At 36.7% G+C, this 13,007-nt stretch overlaps 1 protein-coding gene across 1 annotated transcript in view; it reads left to right on the top strand.

The window, feature by feature from the left end:
• Positions 1–13,007, top strand: part of stac (SH3 and cysteine rich domain) — a 33,592-nt gene that overhangs the window by 8,272 nt on the left and 12,313 nt on the right. Inside the window, exons 4-8 of the mRNA XM_015001021.2 lie at positions 1,887–2,020; positions 7,939–8,020; positions 8,924–9,030; positions 12,565–12,646; positions 12,743–12,810. Coding sequence (XP_014856507.2) covers positions 1,887–2,020; positions 7,939–8,020; positions 8,924–9,030; positions 12,565–12,646; positions 12,743–12,810 — 473 coding nt within the window. The remainder of the gene's footprint in view (positions 1–1,886; positions 2,021–7,938; positions 8,021–8,923; positions 9,031–12,564; positions 12,647–12,742; positions 12,811–13,007) is intronic.

Below are 13,007 nucleotides of genomic sequence, written 5' to 3' on the forward strand. Positions count from 1 at the left end.
TTAAAAGATGCAAAAAATATATAATTTTTTTTCGTAAATAAGAAACTAAACATTTTAGGGCTTAAAATACAGAAATAAAATACATTTCCTATAGTGAACTTGAACCAGGTGAAACAAAAACGGCCACTTGAGGAGTTTTTGGTAAAACATATATATAGAGAAAGACGTTTTTATCTGAAATGCAACATATATATGTTTATTTTGTACAGCTTTAGCTTAATCACTGCTCTGAATAGGTTCTGCTTTGGTCTATATGATCCAATTAACTAATAAATTCTAAATTAGTTGATGTGTAAAATACAATTTTATTTACAATTTTATTTAAAACAACACTTAGTTGTTTTAAAGTGTACAGCACTTTGGCCAAAGGGCTGTACACTGAAACAAATAAAACAGACAATTAGTAATTGATTAATGATAATTAATTGAGATAATGTGATTAATTGTGATTAGTTGATTTCTTGTTTCAGCCCTAAAGATTGCAGTTTCTTAACGATCGTCTTCACTTGTGCACTTCCTGTTCAAAATGCTGTATGAAAAGCATTAACACATTTTATTGCTCATATTTAAAGTTTTAAATGCTCAGAGTAGAGAAAGTTATCCCCAAAGAAAGGAACATTTCTGGTGTTTATTCTCTCAGGTCAGCATCAAAGTTTCCTAACGAGAAAATATTTGACTTCCTGTTCCTGAGTTTCCTCAGAGACAGACTAACAGCTTCATTCCTAAAAGGTTTCCTTTATTAAAGATCCGCTGACCTGGGGTGTGAAACATGAGGTGCTCGTTAACGGACATAATTACTTGATCTAATTTTAAGGGAAAAAATGCTGCAGGTTTTGTGCATAGCTTCCGCTGCTGCTGGTGTTGTTGTGGTGATCTGTGAAGCTCCATCTCACGCTAAAATATGTGCAAACCCATGGAGATTTTTACCGTGGATGTCGACTAAAACCAAAAAGCAGGTGAAGCTGAAGTTATACTCCTTAAGTTCTTCCTAAAACATTCATGCAGACAAAGACTTTTTTTTTCTTAAATGTAAAATGTATTTATATTTTTGTACAGTTTTGGCTTAATTATCTGAGAGAGTATGTTCTTCTTTCAGCAAACGACCTTTTTAAAGTCTTTACTCTCCACTTAATGATTGCTTGATTGCTAAATTAGTTGACGATTCTGTCAATAATTGATTAATCATAATTAATCCAATTAATCGCTTCAGCTTTAAACATTTTAGCAATCTACTGAACCTTTACAAAGTTTTAACATGGATTTCACAAAAAAGTAAGCAAAGAAACTTAAGTTATTTTGCTTTTTTTTGTCTATTTTTAAAAAAATTGTTTACTATTTATGACACAGAAGTTCAAGTCCTGTAATCCTGGCAAACAGTTCTGCAGAACTAGTGACTAGCTGTGTTTCCAGTGACCATATAATTGTGCAATTTGACATTTTGAAAGTTAATTTTCTTAATGGAAACGCACCAAATAAAAGAAAAGAAACTGTTTCTTTTTACTTAAAACATTTGGCGCTAGGAAGAAATGGTCGCAAAATTGCAATAGAAAAGCTTTTTCACATCACGAGTCACATGACCAACAACCAGATATTACTACTGGTGGAGATGACAAAGAAGACAATAGGAAGTAGTTTTACGATGATGGAGCTGCATGTTTTTTAATGACTTATCGCAAAAACAAACATATTCAGGTGTGATTTTAATTGTGTTTCTTATTTAATGGAAACGTTGAAAATGTGTTTTTTCGACATTAGAAGAATATTAAAGTTTTGCACACAGAGATGCACACTGAAGGCATCTAGAAAAATTTTTTCTAGGTTCTCTGGCTTTAAGTGGCTTTCTTGTTTATTTCTAAACCATTTTCCCTCCATTTTGTTTGCATCAGGAACAACAGCCAAGCACGTGGTGTTCCTGGCAGGAAACACGGCGAAGCATGGCCTGCGCTGTAAAGCCTGCAAGATGAGCCTGCACCACAAATGTGAGAACGGAGTCGGCCAGCAGCGTTGCATGGGGAAACTGGTGAGACGCAGACCGCATGGCGCATGCATGCACTTTTACCAGTTTGGGAGTCTGAGCCCCGGGAAGTCAGTCAACACAGTGTCACAGCAACAGCAACCAAAACAGACACATTGAAATATGAAAAGTGGCTGTTTCCCACCAGAATGTGCTTATTCAGAAATCACACTTTATGTGTCAGTGTGCCAGCGCATCTGTGACCACCGTCGTCATCCTCCTCATCATCGTTATATCATCCGTGTTAGATAAGAGCAGCGCAGCTCCCCGTCCAAAACCACTGATCTTCATCATGTCCATCCCGCATCAGCGCAAACCGTAAATAAAGACAAACGCGACAGCCCTCCGGCTTCTTATCAGAGATCATGAGGCAGTTTAATGTGCATGACTTAACAGGAAGTCAGATGGTTTGGATTCCTCAAATAATGAAGTTTGTCCACAGGTTGGATTAAAATGTAGATGGAAAACATTCAGCTAAATAAAAAGTATTCACACCCTCTAAAGCTGCAACTTTTACAAAAATATGTTTTTTCCATATCCACTATAATATGACACAGATCATCTGTGAAAAGATTGACTTTCTCCACCTTTTTCCATCGCTATTATCACCGATCCAAGTCAAAAACAGCCAAGCAGAGCCAGGAGGAGGGTCTTAGCGCTGTCAATCAGCTCATGTACGGCTGGTGTATGTGTTAATGGCAAAGAAACAACTTACTGTTACGGGAAAACTGTTTACCCGTCATCATTAGAGGCTATGCTGACTAGCCTTAGCAAGGAAGAGAGAGAGGATGATTGACAGCACTAAGACCCGCCTCCTGGCTCTGACTGGTTGTTCATAGTTGGCACTGGGAAAAGGCAGAGTAACAATTTTTTTCCCAGATTATTGGTCTCATACCATGCTTTTATTTTCATAGATTACCTGTTTTATACTGTCACGACATGATGACATGATGATAATTTGAACAAATATGCAAAAAAAAGACTTAAAATTTTGTTTATAAAAGTTGGATATTTTTATAAAAGTTCTAGATCCTTTATTGACCCCAAAGAAACATTAAATAACATTTCGTAGATAATAATAAAGAACCACAAACTTCAGTGTCGTTATTGCTTTCTAACCCAATAAAAGTTCTTTGGTGGCAGGAAGGAGGTGGTTTGTTTCTGAAGCGACTTGATTGTGTGAAAAATGTATGTTGCTTATTTATAGCAAAAGTATAAAATAATAACTGAAATGAAAAATCTCCTGAATGTTGAGTTTCGTTCAACGCAACACCAGGATGGTTCCAGCAGGTTTGGTCAGTTGGGGGCGTGGCCAGTGCTGTGTTAAATGATTAGCTCTCAGCTTAGTGCAGAAGCGGTCTGATTGAGGAGAAACTTATCTGGATTTAAAGTGACAGAGGCCCTAAAACGGCGCATTCTGAAAGGAGATCAATGGGCAGAATGAAAATCTCATTATTTAAAAAATGTAATGAACATGTTTTGTTGTTGCCCACTGATCTATCCTCACCTGTCCAAGGAAACAACAGGTCGCCTTTAAGGCTGCTGTTGCACCTGAGATTCATCTCTGTGGAATCATAAATTTCTATTCTTATTGATTCGTGAATTTTAGTGTAACTTTTCACATTTTTTACCTATAAAAGAATTCACATTCTCTTCTAACTCCATAACTATGCAGTCTTTTGTGTCTCATAAAATCCCAGTAAACATATTAAAGTTTGTGGCTCAAACTTGACAAAACGTGAAAAACTTCAAGCAGCGTAAATACTTACAAGGCAAAACTTAATTTCTGCTTTTGTTAATTGATTTATTAACAACATACTGTTTTCAGTGACGCTTCGTTTATGTCCTTCATGATGCAAACGATTGATAATTGTGCTAAATTTCGCTCCATTATTTCTGTAAATGTGTAGATTCTCCTCAGTAAATCAGCGTTTTAATGCCCTCTGATTCTAAACGTCATGGTAGCAGTGAGTGTGTAACCTTAAAACACTTTGCTTAGGAATCTTACTCCCAGGAAAGTCTTTGTCACTGTTTTTGTAGACCATGAAGTGATTCAACTTGTAGGCCATTTACTTAAGAGTTAAAAACAAAGATCTGGAAAAAATGTGTCACAACTTTTATCTCTTTGGATCGTTTATAACGTGAATGAAAATAAGATCTTCTGGCTAAGGGATGCATCTGTCAGGGTGGTCCTGGTGTTTTCATAAAGACGGAGAAGCATTTTTCATTGTCATCCTGCACACTGCACCTCAGCCTCTGCAGGCCTTTAAAGTCATACAATTTATGATTACCTCCCCCTCTTTAAAGCTCCTCTGTTGTCTCCATTATGCAACAATAACTGGAACCAGTTAGGAACATTTGGAGTATGCTGAGTTGGTGTCAAACAAGATAAAAGGGAATAAATGTCATATGGAAACGATGTAGCCTTAAAATCAACAACACAGCCTTTGCTTTCTCCTTTTTCCCCCCTGCTATGTTTTTCCCTGGGATGAGGCTCGTAGATATGACCAGCTCTCAGGAGTGGAAAATCAGGTTGAAAGGTCAAGCATATAAAGGGAAGTTTCCCCAGAGGAGTGCAGCTCTAAATTCAGCAAACTCTAAACTTGGATGCGTTTGCTGCCATGCTTGTTTCTCTTGGCTAACTGAATGCAGCCAGTAGAAAAGTAAGTGACTTCATGCTCCAAAGCTGCATTAAAGCTGAAACTTATTTTTGCCAATAAGCTCTGTAAACCCCCCAAAAAACAAAAACTGACAGCTTTGGAGAGCAGGGTGTAGTTTTCAAAACTCAACAACTGCAGGATGATAAATTGTCCCAGAAATGATTGCGATAAATGATAATAATGTCATTTTGAGACTCTTTCCAACTTAAGAGTTGAAAAGACAAAGAGAAAAATGAATTTCCAAAAGAACATTTAACACTAGAAATGGAAAACATTTCAAATATCCCACATAAATAAACAACGAACCAAAACTAAAATATCTAAAATGGATTTTAAAATCTCTGTAAGCAAAATTGCATTTGAAAATATATTAATCATTCAGCTTAGACTGGGAACACACTCATAAGGGCTAGGTAGGATTTTTGCTGCAATTTTCAACTGTATTAAAATGGGATTCAATTTAACGTTTCTTGTCCAAATAGAAATAGTCAATTCTGTCTAAATTTAAATCATGTAATTAATTGATTTTTTGCTTATTGCAACAGGTATCAGGTATCAATGTGTGAAGTAATGAAAACCCAAAGAAAAGCCTCCAGCTTCAACCTGAATTCATAAAATGAAAAATATTCATCTAAAGATGACAAAGATAAAGCAACATTAGCATGGAGACCTAGCAGACTGGCACCCTATCCTGAAATTTAAAAGCTCTCTGTGGTGAATTACCTGCAGAAATGTGGCAGCTATATATATATATATATATATATATATATATATATATATATATATATATATATATATATATATATATATATATATATATATATATATATATTTTTTTTTTTTATTTTATTTTATTTCTTTTTGGAAGTATGTAATTTTGATGTGTGTTTCTTAAGAAATAACACATTTTGCCAGGATTCAATCCATACATGAAAATGCATCTCTGAACTGTGACTCAAATGCTTGTTTTTTGGTGGCTGAAAAGTTGATTTTAAAATTATTTACTTTTAAAAACCATAAAAAGTCTGCCTGAGAAATATTTGTTTCATAGGTTGCATTCCCACTGCAGCCTGAAGTGACCCAATTCCTATTTTTTTTGACGTAATGCGACCTGTATCTGATCTTTTTATGGCAGTGTGAACAGCACAGGTCGGATTCATTTTCGAATGTGACCCATATCCGATACGTATCCGATTCAAATGCGACCTAACGTCCAGGTCGCATTCATCCGAACTGAACGTCACTGATACTCAACAAATCTCACTCTTCTGCGTCCTGATACGCGCAAGTGGGAAGAAAAACTACAACCATGATGGACAATATGAGGATTATGTTGTTAATATGCTGCTCCGGCCGGACAACAACTTCAAATATGTAAGCTAAGCTCCACCGTTAGCCTCCATGTTTACTTCCGCAAACACTGAGCACTTCTTCTTTCTATGGCGGTTGGCAGAACACTGAGAACACTGACGCACTGCGCATACGGGACACTTTCAGGTCGTTTGCCCCTTCAGACTGCAGAACGCATACAGGTCGCAGTTACTGGCAGTGTGAACGGCCCCGGCAAAAAAATCCAAATTGCCAAAAAAATCGGAATTGGGTCACTTAAGGCTGCAGTGTGAACGCACCCTTACTTTGAAGACTTTTTTTCCTCTGACTGTTGAATGTTGTATTTCCTGTTGGCATAAGCCAACATGTGTCAGTTGATCTGTGAGTCACTGCTTCAGACTCGGATCCTGACAGCCGTTCACATGTTGGACAATATCTGCAGCGACATGATTTGAAAAGGAATCAAATTAATTCACAGCGCTGCTCATGATGAAAATCAGTGATTCATTCTTCAGGGTTTTTTTTGTGAGGAATGTTTTGTCACAAACATAAAGAGAGGCCACAACACCTCCTGCTCATCTTCACAGCTTCCTTCAGGTTTCCTCCAAAGAATGGAAAGTGACTTCCCGTTGGAAAGTGTTTTTCAAACCGGAATCATTTCTCTAAAAAGAAGCTTTTAAACATACTGATATGTTGGCTGCTTAAGGGTAACTTACTATGCTTCTCAGAACAGTTTAGGATTTGTCTATCAGCAAAACAAAGCATGTTCTTTACCTTTTTTTTGCATTTACACTGACATTCTTTTAGCTCGACTGAGGTTGCTAGGTAACAGGCGGAACTCTGCTAGGGTTGCTAGGTAACAGGCGGAACTCTTCTGGGGTTACTAGGTAATGAGAAAAATTCCAATTAACGATGTTTAAAAATAACTGACTGTATTAATTTAGTTACTTTTTGAATTTTAGTGATGCACATTTTTTAAGTAAACTGCATCCTGAAGAAGCCTATATAAAATGGGAATGTTTTTCAACAGCAATATTTGTGTTTATTTTGCTATATACGGTCACACCCATGCTTGTATCTAAAAAAAAAGCTATAAATCAATTTTTATATTTTTTTTATTGTTATCACAATGTTACCATAAAATATTGTGATACATTTCTATGTCCATGTCTTGCAGTGCCCTCCTGTTTTAGAGAGGCTCTCTTTCGTATGACAAGAGTTTTTAGAATGACTAATCTGCTTATAGCAATAAAAGGTGATTTATACATGTTTGTTAATATATGATATAACTTGCAAAATGCATGCATAAAACCAACATCTTCAAAAAAAAATTTTTTCTAGAGGAACCACCAGTGCTTGAATTTTTTAAAGAATATATAATTTTAAATTATTTCTAGGAATATTGAGAAAAGTTAATACTTTGAGCATTTTTCTAAGTATTGAAAAAAACGTGGATACACGTTTGTCAACATTTCAACCTTATGAATGAAAGAATAGATTTTCTTTTTTAAACTAACCACTGATATTTTTGCGTTTAACTAATATCTCAGGGCGGCCTGTGCTGAGCATGACGTCCGAGTCTGACATCGTTTTGTTAACAGTGCCACACCCTCCGGCATCTGTTCCCCACTTCGCCCTTGAACTGCCTTTTATTTGTGGCTGTCACAACATTTCTATTAATTTGCGCACTTTTATAGGCTGATAAACGGTGACTAAAAGATTTGATGAGTTTAGTGTGCCTTTTTTTCTTTTCTCAAGTGAGAAAATGGGTCGCATTTGCTGCACAGATGCACGGCTTTGGATAAAAACACCCCTCTCCGCAACTTTATCAAAAATCCAAATATTTCATGACTTCAGTAAATGTTTATTTTTATTTTTAATGGTTATGATTTGTCATACAGACATATTTTAACTCACTGTTTTCCTCTTCTGCAGCCAAAAGGTTTTCGCCGATACTACAGCTCTCCGTTGCTGAACCAGGAACAGTACGGCTGCATTAAGGAAGTCATGCCCATCGGTGAGATTCAAATATCTAATACACAGAGCTGGGAAGTAACTAGTTACATTTACTCAGTTACATTTATTTGAGTAACGTTTAGAAGAAAAAAAATACAGTGGCAAATTTTTACTTACTAGTTGTTGTCCCTGCTTTAGCAAAACAATTTCCCACATGGGATTAATAATCTATCTTGCTATCTTGCCAGGTGGATCTACTTCTAGCTATCTGTCAAGTTTGGTGGCTTTTTATCTACTGCTAGCTAGATAGATAGCTATCTATCACTGCTAGCTCACAAGCGAGAAAGAAATCTATCTACAGCTAGCTATCAAGCTAGCTATACAGCTGTATGTCTACTGCTAGCTAGCTATTCTTACTTGAGCATAATTTCTGGATACTTTATCCACTGTTAGTAACTTAACTGAATGAAGTTTTTATTAAAGTTTCATAGGTGTTATATTGAAAGAAATTGAAAGTTTTTACTTTTGCCTGATTTTGTCATTTTGTAATTGTTATTTATATGAATTATTTACATTTTGATATTTAAAGTACCAACATTTCTACATAACTTTATAATTTGGTCTGTCTATGTAATTTTTAAACAGTAAATTATGTTTTGATCAGTTACTCAGGATGTGAGTAAACTTTTTACCAAATACTTTTTTTACTCATATAAAGGCTACTTTTAAACTTGAGTGAAAATATGTTGAAGTAGTGCTAATGTTACTCGAGTACAAGTTTTGAATACTCTACCCATCTCTGCTTCTATGTATTTAAACTTTGCTGTATATCTAATTATACAGATTATAGAGCTTATCTGCTGTTTAATGTTTATGTCTTTATGGAAAAACCACTTGGCCAAGATGAAAGCTTCATATTTGTTTGCTCGTCAGCTTATCTTGTATCTTGTGTTTTGCTCCAAAGCCTGTGGGAATAAGGTGGACCCAGTGTATGAAGCCCTGAGGTTTGGGACGTCTCTGGCACAAAAGGCCAAGAGGGCAAGCGGCTCAGATTCTCCACACAGAAACTCAGTAAGAACCCAATACGTGGCTTCATATGATATCTCGAGCTTTAGGGTGTTGTCACTTTGATTTCAGACCAGAATTGCAACATTTATCACATTTTTCAGCTGCTGCGGTTTGCTGACACAAATCAAAGCCTTTAAAGGGGACAAATGAGGAAAATTAAAAATTTTTGCTTTGGTTTGGAAGTACAAAAACACTTATAGAAACAGTCCAACTGCTTAAAACAAACCAACACCTAGCCAGTTTTTGGCAATAAGTTAATATTTTTTGGTGTCTAGAAAGTGAGCCGTTCCAAAAACCACCAGAATGTAACAAATCAGCAGACCCCGTTACCTAGCAACCCCAGTGAAGCCCAATCCGTTACCTAGCAACCCAAGCTGAGCTCCAGAACATTTGGTCAGCTGGTTTTACCGCTGTATGCATTGTACAATGGCTGCTGGAAAAAAACAAACAGTGTTTTATTGTTGACTTACCATCCAGAAACCACTTGCTGTGTTCTTGTTTGTTGTGCAGGAGGCTCAATTTGTGCTTTTCATAGATGTACGGTTGTATATTTGCTCATCTATTTGCAGCCATCTTCATGTGCGAGTGTAACGTTGAGTTTCGGGGGCATGGCCAGCAGCAGATTATTTTAATTTAAAGTTACAAGACGCCCTAAAACAGCTCAAAATTGGAAGAACTGATCAGACCCAAATGTCATTATCTAAAAATGACTGTGTAAAAAATGTAATGAACATCCTGTTCAAGGAAGCATAATACGTCACATTTAAGCAACCTGTTGCTCTCCTCGCCTGAGGGGGCAATGCATCATGAAACACTTAACGAAATGATACAAAATCCTCTGAAGAAGATACTGAGCGCAACTTCCTATTTCACAAAACGTAAACAGAAATGGAGTGTCAGATTTTAGCGGTTGGAAGATTTCTCTTTTGAGTTTGGCTAAAGACCACAAACAATTTCTCCTGCAAGCGCTAGGCTAGTGCATTTGCTTTGGTAGTATTTACCCAGAATTCCCTGCATTGTTGTCCACTTTCTGCTTTTGGAGCGGTCTCCAGTCTGCTTATGCATTCAGTCCGCACCAGAGTTCATTTCAACCAAACCCAGGCTCATGGTTCGCTTTTTTTGAAGTTCCATTACGCATTCACACCTCCCCAAACAAACCAAGCTTTCTAGACAAACAAACTGGAGTTAGTTTGAAGTGGACTAAACAGAGCTGGTGTGAATACACCATTACTTTTGTTTGGGCTTCATGTAAATTTTGCAGACGCAATGGTTTAGATAGGTCCGTACGCTGCAGAGCTGCTAACACTACCAATAAAGGCAGTGTGGCCCCGGCGGGCTTGCTGGAAGATGTCACTGCGAACGGCGGTGTCACCGCTCCGAAGATGAATCAGACTGATTTGCAGCTGCATGCAGAATCTGCTCTCATGCCGTATATATCGTAATGTAAGGTGAACCGAATCTGGACGCGTGCCTCTGGATGATGACGTCTGAAAGCTGCTGGGTTTCAGCCGTCATCTGCTGTCCTGTGCGGCTGTTAGAGATGCGTGGGTGTGTGCATGGGTGTGTGTGTGTGTGTGTGTGCGTGTGTGTGTGTGCGTGTGTGTGTGTGTGTGTGTGTGTGTGTGTGTGTGTGTGTGTGTGTGTGTGTGTGTGTGTGTGTGTGTGTGTGTGTGTGTGTGTGTGTGTGTGTGGAGACTTTAGAGACAATGTGATCTCAGCAGGAGCCTGATAATAGCTTCCAAATGCAGACTAGGAAACGGCACGTTTACTCCCATCTGCAGTTCAGCACAGAAAATAGATTCATTTTAGCAAACTTAGTGCTCTGAAACTTTACTTGTTTACTTGTTGTGCTTTGTAAAAGTATTCACACCCCTTTGCTTGTTTTATGTTTTGTTTCATCACAACTAAAAACTCTTCAATTATTTTCATTGAGATTACATTCAATAGAACACCAAACAGATATAATTGTGACATTGAAGAAAAGGTTTTTTTTTTGTTAGTTTTGCACAATTAAATATCTGAAAAGTGTGGTGTGTAATTATACTAATTCACTTAAGTATAATCTAGTCCATCCCAGCTCCCTTCAGAAGTTGCCTAATGTCAGGATTTTGGGGACTGGTTTTGTGGTTCTTGCTGTCTTTAATTACTTTTTTTGTGGCAGCTTTTGATTGAAGTTGTGAATATTTTTAAATTCTCTCATGGTGACTTTTCAGCCATTCTCCTTGCATGTTTTGTTATTGAAAAGTGTTTGTTAAACAATGTGTATTTGGTACTTAACAGCACCAAACGCTAGCTGCGCTAACGCTAAATCACTTCACCAAAAGAGTATTTAGAAGAAGCCAATGCTAGCGCGCTCAATTCAGCCATGTTGATACTGTTTGTTTACATGTGTACCTTGGCGCCATCCAGTGTCATATTTGTTAGTGCATGAAAATAAACATTATAACTGCTTGGATTTCTAAGAGTCAAGAACCAAAACTTAAACACAGATGTTGAACTTTATTTTACAAAACAGCCAAGTAAATTAGCAATTTAAAAATTTTCTGGAAAAATTTATTTAGATGAAGTTGGATGCACTAATTGTTTTCAAAGTTTGCAAAAATGCTACAGCGTTAAGCTAAAAATGAGCTTAACGCAATCTGATAATTGGTATACTAGCCAATTATCAGATTGGCTACTATGCCAATCTGATAATTAGCAAAGTATCAGATTGGCATACTAGCATGAATGTGGCCACCACTGACTTTGGTGAACTAACTTGCACGTATTTTATCCATATCTAATGGCAAATGTAGTGAAAATAAGGCTATACTGATGTTTAGATTGTTTCAATAGAAAATAAAAGAAAAAATAGAAGTAAATTTCTACAAAAAATCTCAGAAATTTGAGATTAACCTCAAATTTTGTAGAGATTTCTGAGCTTGAAAAGATTAAAATTTGCTAGTAAAAACTCAGAAATATTTTAGAAAAACTTTTGAATTTTAGGAACTTTTCTAGAAAATTTCTGAAATTACTCTAAAGAATTCTGATTTTATTTTCTCATAAATTTTCTAATTTTGGAGATCAGAAATTTGTAAATTCTTTCTATAAAATTTCTGAGATTGATCTCAAAATTAGAATTTTTTGACAAAAATTAACTTTTTTTTATTATACGTTCCTATGCTGTCGTGAAATCCGAATCCGTAAATAATTTATTATCTTAAAAAATGTCAATCATCAAAATAGAAATTATCAACCGCCTTTTAATTAATTTTTTGATTAATTTATTGCTTTTTGCGACAAGCTTATTTAATTATTCTCTATAAAACAAATCCATGATTTGGCCACAATTTAAACTCAGTGGTATGTCAGAGTGACCCAGTCAAAGTCCAGAACTGAATCAAGAATCTGTGGCAGCGCTTAAGAATGTCATCATGTCAATACCAATGTATGCCTTAAATATCTGAGCTTTGCTTGTCGGAAATGTTGCAAATAAATCCTAAGCAATGATTGTTGATTGCTAGCTGACCAGTTTGTGTATTGATTAATTGCTTTTAGGCCAGCGATCTGGATAACGTCCCAGAGGAGGTCGTGGCTCACAGCAGTAGGCAAGAGTTGTCGAGAAAACACAGCGATGACGGTGAGTACCTGTTCCAGGAACTCGTTTTCTTGCAGTTTTCCACATGCTGAAAGTTCAGATTTCTGCAGTGAGTCACGTTTCTGTTTGTTTTCTTAGTTTTCACAGTTATGCAGAACGGAGCCGAGTGTTTGTACCTGCCGGAGAGAAAGGCCGATGACTTACCGGTGAGAAACTGTTTCCCAAAACAATCTTTTTCAGCTCTTTATCTGAAAGCCTCTTCACCTACTTTATGGTTTTATGAGAATTTACACTTAGCCAACAATCTTTCCTCCCCCCCAACTGTGATTATCTGCTAAATCTCCCAGGATTTTTTGGGGAAAAAATTCAGTTTTCATCTGTCTGTACCAAAGCAAACCCAAAC

Source organism: Poecilia mexicana, unplaced genomic scaffold, assembly GCF_051168715.1.
Source record: "Poecilia mexicana isolate PSO_F unplaced genomic scaffold, ASM5116871v1 scaffold_22, whole genome shotgun sequence".
Taxonomy (NCBI): Eukaryota; Metazoa; Chordata; class Actinopteri; order Cyprinodontiformes; family Poeciliidae; genus Poecilia; species Poecilia mexicana.